This window comes from Lichenostomus cassidix, chromosome 1, assembly GCF_008360975.1.
Source record: "Lichenostomus cassidix isolate B80296 chromosome 1, HeHo_3.0, whole genome shotgun sequence".
Lineage (NCBI taxonomy): Eukaryota > Metazoa > Chordata > Aves > Passeriformes > Meliphagidae > Lichenostomus > Lichenostomus cassidix.
In genome coordinates this window covers 71,060,890-71,076,895 of record NC_139479.1, presented here as the reverse complement: position 1 = coordinate 71,076,895, position 16,006 = coordinate 71,060,890, and the positions used below count along the sequence as shown (strand labels likewise).

Below are 16,006 nucleotides of genomic sequence, written 5' to 3'. Positions count from 1 at the left end.
TAAAGGACGAGAAATCAGAGAGGACCATGCTAAGTGTGTAAGTTGTCAGCTAAGCAGTGTAAATGGTATCAACATGTCATCACCAATGCTTTGGTGACAATAAAAGCAATCCAAATATTTCATCCCTGACACAACTGCTCAACTGCTGAGCATGAGCTCTCTGTTTCTTGGGACAGGGGGTGGGAAGAAAGATGGGGAAACCTCCCAAAACAAACAAAAAAAAGCAATCCTGTAAACATTATGAGACTTCACTACCTAATGGAAACAAATTCAAGTAATTGCTTCAGAAAACAAATGGCCAAACACCAGTTTTAATCAGCATTAAAACAAACTATGACTTGTAGCTTCATGTTTCATGACAGTTACATAATTAAGAAAAATGTGTATAAAAAGCTCTATATATACAAAATAAATTGATAGAAATGAGTGTAACAAATGTGTTCAGTACTAAATCACTTTATGTGCAGCTGCTCTCTTTGGTGCCGTTTAGGGATAGAAGAGCCTCTGACGTTGCACACCTCGCTGTTTTATAGGTACTGCAAAAGACACATTCTTGATGTAGCTGCTGTTTGGAGACTTTCCAAATGCACTTTCCCAGTTAGACACAATTTTAGAGGGTGTCCTTGGATACACTATGAAGCTCAAAGCTGTCACTGTTTTGTTGTTATTTAAATTTAAATAACTCTGGTCAGTCAGTGCTCCAGATCCAGGCAGATTTAGTCAACCTGTGTTGGAATCAGCACATCTTAGTAAATCTGTCAGACACTAATGCTGCTGCAAACACTGCAGTTTCCCTCCTCTTGGGGCTCTCCTTAGCTACAACTGGACCATACTTCTGTTAGATCATGAAGTCTTTGAGTGCATAACCAGTGGTATTGAAATTCATCCCAACCCAAAAGATGATTTATAATTAATACAGAAGAACCACACAAGATCAAAGGAAAGAAACAGTACCTGAAAACTGTAGCCATTCAGCACTCTGGAGAACAGGACCAGTTTGTAATAACAGCATACCAAAAGTAGCTTGGTACCTGCAAATTCCATACTCAAGAGGCAGCTTTAACAAAAAAAGTTACCATAATTTCTACTCAAATCACTAAAATAGAAGTGCCAAAACTTCCTTTAAAATAACAGTCTGAATATTTAAATGGAGGTTTTTAGTCACATCTGACTTGCATCACTACAGTCTCAAAATAATACTGTAGGAAGTCAGTTAATGACAGAAACCTACTCTTCCTACCCTTCTCCCGTGATAAGCCTTTAGTAGGCACTGATGTGTGTGTTGTACACTCTGTGAGTAAGTAACAGTAAGAAAAAAAACAGTATTGTGTAGTTTAAAGTAATTTCTATTTGTGGATTTCCCTGCCTCACATTCACAGGGACAGGTTTATTTCAAGACATCTTAGAAATATGGAAGATAAATCACACTGGAATTCTGCCCTACATCAGGCTTCTGTCTGCACACTGGGAATTTAATGCCATTTTTTGGATGTGCATGTAGATTTTTTTAAAAAAGAGAATAGCAGTAAGAAACACGAAAGCAGTTTCTAATTGCAGCCAATGTCAACTATCCTACAATAACTACTATATATGGCTTGCAATAGTCATTACTTTGATGGATCTAAAAGCTTAGGGGCTGCTATTTTTACTGACAATCTAAGTACTTTCAAGACTCCCTGATACAGAGTAGGTTAAAGCACAAAGCCAGCACATAGAACATGGCCCAACACCCTAAAGGATGGACCCTCAGGATCCCTCCCCCTTCTCATCTCCTGAACACGTAGAGCTGTCCTTCTCACTGCATTCACTGGAAGGTTCCAGCTCTCCTCTGCATGGGCCTAAAGTACCCAATTCCTGCAGCCCCCTGCCCCTGCTGGCAGGGACACCTACAGCTGCTTTCAGCCCAACAGCCACACAGCCATCCTGCCTGCCCAACCACCTGGTACGGCACAGCCTAGGCAGCTGTCAGGACAGAACCCAAAGACAGAGGATGTCATCCTGCTGCCTTAGACATGATACCTCCTCCAGAGCCCAGGCCTTCCAGGAAAACCTAACCCCTCCATCCCAGTCGCTGGCATGCCCTTAGAGTTCAGCAGTACAATTCCCTTAGAGAACTTAATTCCTTCATATCAGCCTGGGGTTTCTCTTAGTCACCAGCTCTCCAGGGGAAGGGGAAAAAAAAAAAAAAGGGGGCTGGGGATGGTAAATGTGGAAGAATTCTCTTTGAATCATTTTACTATGTTTCATATTTGTCAAAGTGACTTTTAGTAACGCCTGCTTTTACACCAACAGTAACTCTGGCCCCAGGATTATCCTAAAACCTGCTCTCCTTTTCACACTGCAAATATGAGGAAAAAAAATCTAGGACAAAATATTCCTGTGATCTGTATAAACATTTCAGAAACATCAGTTCTTCATGAAAAGCCACAAAAATGTCCATCTGGTATACAAAGCAGTGGTTTTAGAAGAGCAGCACTTGCTAGAGAATGCACATAGAGTTAGCCCAGTCTGTTTACTTGCAGTTTTTCCTGTAGGCTCACTATCCTGACTTAAGAAATCAAACAAGTTCTACTGATTTTGGCCTACAGGATACATACATTCATGGGGGGGCATATATGAAACACTTTGGGGAGCAGAGACCATATTGCTGGATCAGTGATACTCAGGATTCTGACATAGATTTTACTTATAGATCTGCTAGATGATGTCTGTGCATGAATGTGTTATTTCAGCTATAATACACTGATGCAGTAAAAGCCAGATGATATCCCAGGCCCTCCATGACAGTTCCACCAGTATTTGGGGCTGCAAGTTTTGGTATTTAGAACAAGCCACCTGAATGTGCAGTCTTCTTTCTCTGTTACCTTCCCCAATAAATTTTGCTGGTGCAGTACTGCTGAGAGCTTATAATCAGATGGGCACTTCTCACTTGACATTTGAGAAGATAAAACTAAACCTTTCAGATTAATGTGTAGCAAATGTTTTTGTAAGTTTTGGAATTAGCAAATGCAAAATTTCTTGTACAAAGTTTGAAGAAACACTCTGCAATTTTTAGAAAACATGCAAGTTTGGACCATTACTTCTGTCTCAAGAACATCCAACAGCGAAATCATGTTCATAGGTTCTCAAAGAGTTCTTGTTCCAGAAGATTAATATTTAAGAAAAATTTATTATATCCAAAGAAAAAAAAATATTTTAAACTTACAGTATACTTGATACCTTAGTATTTCCATCATAAGCATATTTAACTCAAGTAGCAATCAGTCTGGGAAACAAACCAAACAGGTTCTTTTGGGCTAGATCATCAATTTGACTACTACCTTCCATCTGTATCAAAAGGGCTCATGTCTGCTTGTAAACAGCATCAGCTGAACATCAGAAAAGTTACAGACAGAAAAATAGTACTTCTCACTTTTTCCAGATGCAAAATTCCAATACTACCCAAAGATGAGTTAGCAGTCTTCTCTATAGAGGAGTGAGGAGAAAAAGAAACGCATGTTGTTTGCTGTAGGTCTTGAGCTAAGGATGGGATGGACTTAATTCCTCACACAGGAAACATATTTTGCCTTTTGTGAACAGGTACATCGCTGCACAAAGCCATCAGTCTTGAGCATTCAGCATCACTTAAACTGGACTTGAAAGTGGGAGACTAAAGGATGCAATTTTTCAGTGTGCTAACACAGATTTATGATCCAACACTAATCTTCCCATAAGTACCTGATATTTGTACTTTAGAACCAATAAAACCTTGTGCCTTTATTAAAAAGATAAAACAGAAGTATAAAACAGCATTTATAAACCCTCGAGAGTCCTATGGAAAAAGGAATACTCTGCTGGTTCTGTTTTCTAACAACACACGACTGCAATATGGTTTTTCTCAGGGGTACATTACCATTTTGTTGCTGCCTTACACAGAACACAGCAAACAATAACAGAAAATGTAAATTGCTAATTCCTTTTTGGATCGGCTTTTCCTTTTATGCTGCCAGACAATTGTTGGAACGTAATAATCCATGTTTTTTTTCAACTAAACCCCACGTTTTCTTCTTTGAGCTCTGTCCTTGATATAGTTAAATTAATCAAGTTAAAATGTTGAGGAAGCTCAATCCTATAGCAAAAAAGCAACACCCAAGTTAAAGGCTTTTTATGTTGTTGGCATTGCCTTGCTCCAAAGCACAGCTAGTAGAAGGAACACTCAGTCCCGAAAGACTTGGAGAGCTGTGATCATGGGGTAGACTGGTTAATAGGAAGAGAGGAGAAGACATCATCCAGTCCCTTCCCCATCACCTGACATCTGAACTATGCATATTCACACTTCAGACTCGCTGGCCATGCCCTATGCTGAATTTTTTTTTTCTTCTTCCTTTTCCTTTTTTCTTTCCTTCTGTACTCTGGAGACTTGCTATGGAAGTGACTTCTGCAGTGCCTAAGGTATGAAGTTTGCCCATGAGGAGGTAGGAGTCTCTGCAATCTACCCCCACCACTGCAGCATAACAGAAATGCATAGTTCCCACTCTGGACTTTGTGCATCCAAGCAGGGCACTTCTGGGTCTGGCCCTTTGGTAGCAGTATATAATTCAGTGTTGCATAAATGCACATTAAGGATCTTAAGGCATCTGTCTTAACTTCCCTGCTCTGCAATAGTGCTTACAAGAATCCGTTGTACTGCGCAGAAACTTGAACTTCTTTTCTCTTCCTAAAATGTTCATGTTCCATTTTTTCCTGCTCAGCTTCTTCCAAACAAAATTAAGTAATATTCAAGCTCAAAATATGTTGCAGAAACCTAGTGAAACAAAAAAGATAATTAATTAAATCATCCCATAAGCTGTGAAAAAACACATCATAGTACATTACACAAAAGCACCCAGGAAACGTGATTTACGGACTTCTGATTAAGGAAAGTAGTTAAGGCAACTTCAATTCAGAAACAGCCTTCCAGCAGGTGTGGGTTTTTGTTTTACACCTCTTATGTTTTAGAAGATTATCTGTGCTAAGAACATCAACCCATCACCACTGATCTGTGTCTAAAGTATCCCGGATCCCTGACTGGCAATTTAATTTTTGAATTAAATTGGTAAATGTGAGGACACAAATGATATTTGCCTAGGTGAGGCTGGAGGACTGGCCTTCTTTTGCAAATCAAGCTCTGTACACTAGAATAAGCCACGACTTTGCTTCTGCTAAGTGTCACAGGCCCAAAATTTAAAAATACAACTATTGGCTTGTTACAGGGTATTATGTAAGTGCACTGAGCAAATGCTGGATCTCTCGTAGCTACTGCATAGTTGCTTACAAATGCAGTAAAATGGAATTAACCATCTTGGCCTACAGAAACTGTGATCAAATCCAACAGAAAGTTTGGACAGAATGGTTCAAACATTGTGTTACTGAGTTAATTTAAGGTAGCACGTAGCCAAAAGCTTTTGCATGGGGTGCAATTATGCACTTTTATTTACACAACTTTTAAAACTAGTGTAGTTTGGGCAAGTGTGACACAAAGAAATTCTTCCTCTATTAAATCTGGCCTGACTTTAGGAAGAGAGGGATGATAGAAAGGAAATTAATCTCAAACTATTACCAGTTAATTCTCTAGCTTAAGACAGTCATTTATGCTCCTTCTCTAGGTCAGTGGAAAGAAAGATTAAGACCTTTCTATAATACCCTATCAAAGGCTGCTGGGATGAGCTGCTCTCAGAAACTTCTATTCTGTTCTATGAAGAACAGAAAAGCCTTTGTAACCTATTTAGATCAGATTAGGTTTTATATAGCTAGAGGCTGAAAGGAATCCCTTCCTTGAGACATCCGTTTGCACATTTGTATAGCATTAAGGAAAGCTGGAAAAGGGAAACTTACCATTGGTGAGTTCTCATGGCTAAGGAGGTTTTTCAGAAGTCCCACTAACTGGTCTAATTTTGGTTTTGTATGAGCTTACACTGAGCAGGCTGACCAACATTAGCCCAAGCATCACACCATCACCCACAAAGACCATTTAGAAAGATTTTTTTTCCCTTGAAAAAAAACCAAACCCCTTCCAATACTATAATTTTAGGTCAGAAGGCCCCCTTAAAAAAAAAAAAAGGAAAAAAACCTAATCCTGAAATTACTGAGCTGAATGAATTCAAATGTGCTTTCTTTCTGATAAAAATGGGAATTCTCTGCAAATACATTCCCCCCACAAAAAAACCCCCAAAACAACAACAAAAAAAAAGGCATGGGTAATGACTCAGCTCTAGCTTCTACAGTTATTAGTTGATAACAAATAAGATTTGTTTCTCTTCCAGAGAGAAAAAAAATTAATGGGAGCTTATAAGCTCAGCACAGTAGAAAGTCAACACAAAAGAAGTCTAATTTAGTAGTTGAAAATATATCAAGAGAAGTTTCGCACTCACTGTATTTCCTAAATGCAAAGTGCACACAGAGCATTTTAATGCAAAAACATGCCAGAAGATCACAGTCAATTCCAAATGTGACAGAGCAGTCTGTATGCAGACACCTGTATTCATTTACTGACTTTCCTTCCTCACACACATGCAGCTTCCTAAAGAGCAGAACATGGCCCACCAATATATGATTAAGAAAAAGACATTTAAGGAGCACTTCCTTAAAACAGCTCTTCCTCAAGACAGCATTTCATCTTGGAATTGAATTTAGCATCACATTCTTTTTGCTGGTCAGGTAAATAATCCAGCACTACCCCCTTCAATCTAAATTACAGGAGATTAATCTGACTCATCCCAGACCTAACTCACGTTTCCTGCACTACAGCATTACTCCCATTCTTCTCAATGTCTTCTCAACAGCCATTCTAAATTTTGTTTAGACTTTTCTATTACTCATCCAACACCAGAGGACTCCTCTGCATTCCATGACTAGTTGATTTTTGACTTCAGGATGTCTATTTTTATTCATACATGTTCAGGAGCAGCAAGCAATTATGTTAGTCTTACCTGTTTCTCATTGAGATGGTTGGTTAGTAATTAGCTGAGATCAACTTTCCAATGAAACTATAATATGCTTTTTTGCACCTAGAACGTGAGAGAATCTCAATTATGTGTTTTTGCAGATTTGCATAACAAACAGCAAAGATTTCAAACCAGAAAGCACATTTACTGTGTTGTGCCTATTTTACAAAAATATTTTCCTCCCCCTAATCAAACATAAAAGATCCCAAATCTCAGAACTTAAGTGCGAAAGTGAAAATTTTCTATCCATCCAACACCTTAATGTAAAAACTAATTTTGGAGCAGAGTATGGGATGTAAGTTTGCCTTAAGTTCTAAACATGCTGACTTGATTAAAAAAGAAAGAAAAAAAAAAAAAGGGAACCCCTCCACAAACAAAATCACTACCTGATTTCACATTTTCCTCTTCAGGACCAGTTTCCACCCACTGACAATCACCGGCTAGCAACCGATTTTGTGATTCACTGAGTGGTCGAGTAGGAAAAGACTGATTGGCTACAGAGCTGAAAAGTAAGCAAAGTCAACAGGAATTCTGTAATACCACTAGCTGCTTTAGACATTTCTAGAATAGGGAAGTTACTTAAGAGCAAAGCTAACAACAAAAAACCCCACAGTGCCAACTGGAAATGGCACTGCCTGTTCCCTACCCTAATTCCTCTGTAGGTTCTTGTCAGTCATCAGTTTAAAATAAACCTTTACCTGACACAGGCCACTCAGTTCTAATGGAAAAAAGCCACAGAGTGATACACAAGAAATGGCACCCTGACAATAATACTGCCACACAGCTAAAAAGGAAACCTACGCAGTACCATCTGGAAGAGCAACCAAATGCCATCTTATCCCATGCAAATGCTAGGGCCTTCTGAACAATCTCCTGAATGCAAAAGCATACTTTGCTGTTTGCACAAGGGTCCTGTTCTTGTGTAAATTCCACAGGTCATGTTGCACTGGAAGCAACTTCTTCTCTGTATTGTCTTTGAACCCTCTAATGTCTGGTAACTCAGCTGCCTGCTGTTGGCAACAACCTTCTGCTACAAATTCACCAAACTATGCAGAAGACTTCTAAAGTGGCAAATGTAAACACCCCAGAAACTGCACACAGACACTCTTGTCTCTTTGAAAATACACTGAAGATACAAAACGTGCAAATATGGGAGGGATAAAAAATAATGAGCCAAAAACCCCAGCATCAGAGATCTACTTCTCTTGCAAACTGTCTCAGCATTCCTTGTTTAAGCATGCTTGAAGAGAAGAAATACAAATAATACCTGGCCTTTCACAAAAAAAAGCCAAAAGCAAAACCAAAACACTTCATTTTATTTTCCATGGACAATTATTCAGTCTTCCCTACGACTTTTCTGACTGTTGTTAAGAGCCAGTAAGCTCTCTTAGTTTCTGTATTACTGTTTCCTTAGAGCCATTTCCTGTTACAACAAAACCAAGACACTGCCAATTTCTTAGTCTTAATCCATTCTGTCCTTCACTGAAAACTCACAAACTTACTCTGAAGATGACAAAAAGCATAAAGAATTCAAGAACTAACTTCAAAACCCTTTTTTTCCTCCAGATTAAGTACTAAACAGTACAAAAATCAGTATCTTAAGTGCTATAGTTACCTTTTGGCAGGGTCATTTTGGCTTGAAACTGCAAGTTGCTCTGGGTCCATAATCACCAAACGAGTTGGGAAATTACATCCATCACCCAAACTAAATGAGAAACAAAGACTCAAATCACTGTTGGTAGTTGACTTCAATGGCAAAAGGCAAAGGCTACTGCAAAAGGCTCGAATCAATTACCTGAGTGCAGTGTTGAACTCCAGACTTTAGCACAGCAGTTCTACCACTAAATCAGATGATCAGTTAATTAAATCTTGGAGTTCAGTTGATTCCCACCCTATCACTCAGTATGGATTGCTGAGCACAGCACAAGTCTATGTATTTTAAAAAAACAGATGTATCTCTGTAGACTGTAGCCATAATCTTTCCCCAAACCAGTGTGCACACATGATAAGATTCTCTGGTATTTATAACCTCAGAAGCTGTATCGAAATAACATGGTGGTGGCCATACTTTCCCCTTCACTCTTAACTTTGAAGTTAGCTAAGCCTTCTTTCAAAGCAAGTTTTTCAGGATAAAATGTGGTATAAAACAGATTGATCCATCTACAGTAAAGCTTCTGTCTTTAATCACATGATAGTTGAGCAAACAGCTGAGTCAACTTAAGCTGTTGGTATTATCTGCTGTTAGATACCAGACCTCAGCTGCACAAACAGGTTCAGCAACATTTTTACCTGATACACAGCCCCCCCAAAAGCAGTGTTGAAACACAGCTCCTACTTTGTTCTGCTGAATTCTTGCAGTGGTGGGAGTGGGCAGCATGTCAGCCATGGCTCATCAAGCCTGTTTGCAACTCCCTAACGCTGGCTCAGCTAATGTTTTAAATCCAGCATTTTTCATCTTATCAGATTTTTTTTTGCCCGCTGTTGCTTATTTACATGCACTTTCTTAGAGGGCTTTTGATTCCTAAAGTGTCATGTACAGCAAAGGAGAGCTGTCAAGATTTTTCAGGGGCACGAGGGGGTGTTTTTAAACTGATGTTGTTTTGATGCAGCTATTTGATCTCCTCTGAGTTGCTGATTTCTGCTTTATAATCAGACACTAATACTACTACCAAAAGGTGTACAGTTTTGGCAATATGCTTCTCAAAGCTTTCCAAACTTCTGCAGTTAAAAGGCTGTCAACAAGCTCCCTCCCTGTCTTTGAATGAAAACCCTGTGCAGAGTTTGACAGTTTTCTCTTGCAATTTTCCTTGCACCAATATTTACTGTACCGGGCATTCAAGCTGGCTTGTCAGCAGTGCTTTGTTTTTCAGTATAAAAGAAAGCAAGGTGGAAGTCATGAAATCAATTTATTCCCTCATTTATTACCATTCAGACTGAATACCTGGTAAAGATAGGGAGTAGCCAATACTTTTTTTCATCTCCAAAAACCTCCTTTAGATTTTTGCTGCATCCAAGAGAAAAGCCATTTTTATCAGGACCATTTCGAAATGTGGGTGCACGGAATGTTTCTGTAAAATAAAAACATGCAATTCCTTAAACCAGTAAGGAGTCAGGGAACATGAAGAAACAAACTTCTCTACTGTGGAAACACTGTTGGGCAAGGTGAGACGACCCTGATGTATATTGCGGGGGGGAAGAAAAAAATAATCTCATGTAATCAGAGAGGAAAAAAACAAATCACAGGGTTAGTGAAAAATAAGGAAATCAGGTAAGCAGAACAGTCATTTGTTCTGCTTTCTCGTTACATTTAACAAAGTCTGAGACTAAGCTAAGTACCATCAGCATGCTGAAAGATAACTGCATCCCTTATTCCTTGGTGACTTGCTCTCTCTTCAGCCTTCTTTGTGCAGAAGACTTCCGCTTTTAGAAGTAATTTACCACAAGCACTGCTGGACCTAAGCCCATAGAGAAGAAGTTTTTCCACATCTTCCAAGTTAGGAAGCTAAATTAAGAGCATCCCATACTACCAGAGAAAGATGAAACCTATTCTATTAGAAACAGACACACTATGAACTATAGCAATCCACCATTTTTCTACTCAGTCCAGTTACACCCTTGGCCAAGAACTGAGAGGACTCATTGCTCTCCCTCCATACCAAGAGTCTGTCTTTTTACAGTCGTGATCCAGAAAGCAGATAAAGTACTGTGTTGCCAATTAACCACTGACTTTTGGGTAAGGAATACGTTAAAGTTTTCTTCAAAGCTAAAAAGAAACTGAATATTCCTTACCTGTAGATATGTCCAAAAAAAAAAAAAAAATTCAAACAATGAATGTCAACCAATCAAAAAACTAGCAAAAAAATTTCTCACTGAAAATTGTTTTACTTTTAATCAACCCACTTATTTTTGAGATTAGAAATTTAAATTCCCTTGAAAAATATAAGATTTTGACTTACTCAGTTGTGGAAATAGTCATCAGTCCCTGTCCCCCTACACACTGCAAAAAACACTCTCAAGCGTTCCCTAAAAAGAACTGTATATATAGAATATATACATAATATATTTTAATTATGCCCACAGCTTGGTTATGCTGACCAATGACATTTAAAATGTTTAGGCATAAAAATTAGGGGGATCTCTTTTATAATCTTGAAAATGTGCATAGGTGTTTTCATTTTTATCACACTTTTACAAGCCACTTCCTAATAATAACATCTGTTTTCTTTCACAGGATTTAAGAATACTCTTCTGGATCTAGTTCAAAATGTGGTACATGTTCATATACAGTAAAGCCTTCGACTTGGTAGGGGCCACCCAGCTACTCAAAGTATTAGAACAGAGTGGCAAGTAGCAATTGGGTTACATCCTTTGCACTATATAAAAACCCAACAAAAATGCATGGTGCTTCAGAGGTCTCAAAAACACAAACAAAAGAAATGAACAGTCATCATGAATCTGAATGCTTGGCTCCAGCAGAGGATTCCCACCCCCTAAGGTTCATTTTCCTTTATGTTTCACCTTTAATTACTTCTGCCAAATATGCTTTTTATTACACAGCATTTAAAAAATCAATTTATATATGATGGCATATCATGTAGGCTTCACATTCTCACTGAATTGTCATTTTTCTGGACAGGGAAAAATTCCATATTCCAATTAACTGACCTATAGTTGATCTGTTTTTGCCAACTAGCCAGCAGTGGTAGCTGAAGAGTGACAGTATGCTGATGAAGAACATGGCTGCCACAAAGAAAAGGAATAGTACGTGGAACTTCGCATGGGTATCTGGCAATTCATTCTGGGGAGAAAGAGAGAAAGAGATTAATATGTTAACACTTCCTAGCAACTAAGGCAGCATTGTTGCTGAACATTTCCTGCCACACCCAGTCTGCTATAGGTCTTTCAGCTTCACCTTTCCTGAAGAAAGAAAAGCACCAGCTGAGCTTTCCTTTCATGTCATGTTAAACTGTTATACAACAGCATTTAAATCTCATGGGTACCCCTTCCTCCAGGCTTAGTACTGTGAGTGCACATGTTCATCTGCAGTTTTCAAATGCACAGTAGGGGACAAGGCAAAACACTTTCTATACCAGAAAATATTAACTGCAGCCACAGCCAAAGAGACATGGAGAAAACGTGTCTGAAGTCACTTCCTCTGAAGGGGAAAAAAAGTGCAATTCCTGGCACAAGGTAGTAATACTGAATCTAATTCTGAACTGGTATAATGAACATAAAAGGGAAATGGTTGTCATGAACAAGTCCTAAACAAGACATGGGATAGATCTTCAATTTTTGATGACCTCTAATGTTTAAGCAATAACCAGCAGGTACATAGCAAAATAAATTTGCTGTGTCAAAATGTCTGACCAGGCAGAAGTGATTGACCAGAAATTTATGTGAAAAACAATTTCAGTATAACCACCATAAAGAAACCAACTCCCACCCGTATCAGATTGTCGATTCCACCCTGAACTATTTTCAGACTTCCACTTTCAAAAGGCCAATGGGATTTGTAAGAATACTATTCTAGTTCCATATCCTCCAAATCACAGCACTTTTAAGCAGTTGACCTTTAACAACATTATGAAAGCAGAGAGGCTATTTTTACTCAGCTATTTACTTAGCATTACTGCCATTACTTTTTCCATTAGCACATTCAGTACACCCATTTATCTAAGGCTGGCTTTCTTTTTTAAGCTAAAGCACATTTCAATTAAGCTGAAGTGCACATAGGTATATATCCATTTCCTTATACACGGCCTATATTCATAGGCAACAGATTACAAGCCTCCTTCCTTCTGTGATGATGTAAATACCTGCCATGAATGACTGGACTAGAAAAATTGTAGTAGGAACAATATTTAATAATGACAGCAATATCGGATTTTACCTTTGGACAATTCTCTGCAGCATTCCTGTGGCAAAGCTTTGCGCAAACAAAGACAATTTATTAAACACTAGTATTATGTTAAAACAGCGTTTGAAAACAGCACAGGCTTTGTTAAGAACAAAATGGTTGGTGTGCAAATGTGCTCTTGGACGTGCCGATTTCCAAAGCACATCAGCAGCTTTACCCTCTGTTCTCCAAGAAAATGGAGAAGTATGCAGAGCCCACTGCTAACTTCCACGGCATGAAATTTTCTACTGAAGCATAGAAGTATTGGAATTCAGATTGTGACTGGATCACTTTCAAGTGGTTGGTCAGCTTGGACAGCATGACCACACCAATTTCCTTGTCTGCTAGTAGTTTCCATCACAACTAAGGTTTATGTGAATATTCTGTATGATGAAACTGTTCACAAAGGTCTGAAAAGCTCAGAATACTCCTGAGGTATAAAGTGATGGTTTATTAATTACAAAATCTTTCTGAACATATCCATTACTATTAGATGTGGTTTCAGCCAAAACCATAAAAAATAAATTGCCACTCTTTGCACAATTTCATTTGTTTAAAAAAGACCAGATAACACATCAGTAGTTTTTCTTCTTCCTAATTTCCTTCAATACAGAGCAGTTTGTAGGATGTATCTTTAGGGTAACACCTGAAATTGAACCAGTGCTTGAAAAAATAAAGGATGAAACAGGAAAGCTGAGTTCAAATTAGCTTTTAAATTCCAAACTTTATACCTAAAGAGTGGTATTAGCCATCTTGACTAAGATGCTAGCACTTAACTTATCTGTTGCAGGCAAGATGTATGGCTTTTAAATCACATTAATCTGTGCAGAAAGCTTAGGGAAGCTCAAGCATCTACATTAGAGTCAGGCAGATTTACAATGTTTTCAGAAGTGCTGGCTACCATCAGATAATTCTACACTAGGCAAATGATAAGCAGAGTCCAGCTCTCTAAACTGCCATTTAAGTTCCATTTCGTTTTTTTTTACTGCCCATTTTATTACTTATCTACAGACAAGTTGCACAACAATCCCTCTTCCATCTGCAGTAGGGCTATGTTGTGTTTCACTATCCCCTGAAATCCAGGCTAGCAAAATACTCCAGTTGCTGCTTATTCCTAAACTTCACGTTGAACCTCTTCAGTGTATTCTACCTCAGAGCAGACTGCAGTGTTGCCCAATTGAGTTTTGTAACTTGAATTTCTACAACTCTTTTGAAATTACATATTTAAACAAAATAATTCTCTACAAGGAATTCTAAGGACAGTTAATTTTGATGCTGAAAAAACAGTAGCAGCTTAGTCTTTGTGTTTTCTGTGGGTCAGAAAATCTAAGTTTATCTCACTTGCACCCTAAACCAGCAGCTCTATAACCTGGAGGATTTTTTGAATTTTGCACGATTAATCTACATGATCCCCACGGAGCATTTACGTCTTCTCACTACCCAGTTTCAGCCAATGGTTGTAACTTCTTGAATGACAGTTGCAGAACTGAAGTATCTTTCAAAAAAAGGCCAGTTCTTTCCTGGAGAGAACCATGCAGTCTTTGAGTGAGTATAACAGGCTTATTCACAGTGGTGTTCTAGCAGCTGTCCACATGCCCCCACATGTGAAAAGAGAGTGAAACTTCAGACATTGGTTATTCAAAATCATTATGCTCAGCAGCACAGAAGCAGAGACTCGCAGGTGAGAGAGCTGTAGAGTCTACAAAAGGAAGCAATTTGCACAACACAATCTAAACTACTTAGCACACAATAAGCTGAAGCCAGTCACTATTCCAGAGTCTCCTATAAACTCCTTCACAAACAGTCATTTGATTAGCTATCAGGTCACAAAACCCCTCAAACAAAAAAGTGCTGTCTGAGATTGATTTGTTCTTAATTTTTAGTAGCTAGGTCTAGCCTAATCTTGGAAAAAACCCTAAGATTTTGTCTATGTCCTTAGTGTATAGGCAAGAGAAATGAGTTCTAACTAATGATGTGGAATCAATCTTTTCCCCAGCCCCTCACTGTTGTTAAAACAACCAGTTCTGCAGAAGCATGTGCCATCCACCCAGGACACCTATTGCATCCTGTATTTAGCTGTACTCACGATTGCAAATTAATTTGGAGGACAGTGAAAGACATTGGAAAACATAATGATTTCAAGGAGGCGGCAGTGCAGCAAGAATAAGAGTAGACAGAAATATAAGCTGGGAAGCACCACCATGCACTGTGTAAACAAGGCATCAAGCACTGGGCGTCCAGCCAGTGCTGGTGTTTGTGTCAGATACATTTGGTTAAACTGACATTTTATCTGCTCATCTTTAACAACCTCCTAGGTAGAAATAAAAATGTCATGAGTATAGAAAAAGCAATTATGAGTATAAATAAAGAAATCAGTCATGTTCCCTTGATCTACAAAACAGATTTTAACATCAGCATCAGGGTGCGAGTCTGTGGTAAGCATTTCCAGCCAGTGTAGTTCCACCACTGTATGCACAGAATCAAGACCTTTCTTCAGCACTTCTGCAAAGAGCATGAAATGTGCTGTGCAAAAGTCTTGCACGTGCAAGTGAGAAACACAAAGACTTTCTTCAACAGAAGAATTTGGTAGGTGTGCATGTCTCACAATGTTTCCAAGTATCTGCGTAGGAGCATGGTGTCTCTATGCAAGTATTAGCAACAGTGCAAAACAATGGATTGCTACATTTGTGTAGTTAGCACATACACCTCCACAACCTCATTGCAAGTTCTTCCCCCAGGCTACATTCCCCAAGAAGCAGTCCGTATTTCTTTCTAAGACTGGATATATCCAGCAGTTTGTTGCACAGTCTCTGAAAAACACCTATGAGGAAGCAAAAAATAAGCACTACCTTCTGAAGGTATATTGTAACATTTCCTATAGTCGAGCTTTGGGGGGAAAAAATAACATCAATTTGCTCAGTTTGTTAGAGCATGGTGCTAATAACACCAAGCTTGTGGGTTTTTAATTCCTATATGGGCTGTTTACTTAAGAGTTGGATTGATGATCCTTGTGGGTCCCTTCCAACTCAAAATACTCTGTGGTTCTGTGCATCAAGAGAGCCTCAACAGAAAATGTCCAAACAGCAATCTGTTTGATGCTGGAGCAGACAAAGCTGAGAGCTAGCAATATGCTGAAGCAGTCTACAGA

General features: G+C 38.7%; 1 protein-coding gene across 5 annotated transcripts in view; it reads right to left on the bottom strand.

Annotated features, from left to right (window-relative positions):
• Positions 1-295: 295 nt before the first annotated feature.
• Positions 296-16,006, bottom strand: part of ZDHHC20 (zDHHC palmitoyltransferase 20) — a 47,138-nt gene continuing 31,427 nt past the window's right edge. For 3 of the 5 annotated variants that reach the window (XM_085063017.1, XM_085063036.1, XM_085063052.1), the window contains 6 exons: positions 11,628-11,760; positions 9,904-10,030; positions 8,578-8,667; positions 7,349-7,464; positions 6,948-7,025; positions 296-4,783 (listed from right to left, as the gene is read on the bottom strand). In XM_085063017.1, coding sequence (XP_084919143.1) covers positions 6,988-7,025; positions 7,349-7,464; positions 8,578-8,667; positions 9,904-10,030; positions 11,628-11,760 — 504 coding nt within the window. In that variant the 3' untranslated portion in view covers positions 296-4,783; positions 6,948-6,987. The remainder of the gene's footprint in view (positions 4,784-6,947; positions 7,026-7,348; positions 7,465-8,577; positions 8,668-9,903; positions 10,031-11,627; positions 11,761-16,006) is intronic. The other 2 variants (XM_085063026.1, XM_085063044.1) reach the window with 2 other exon arrangements.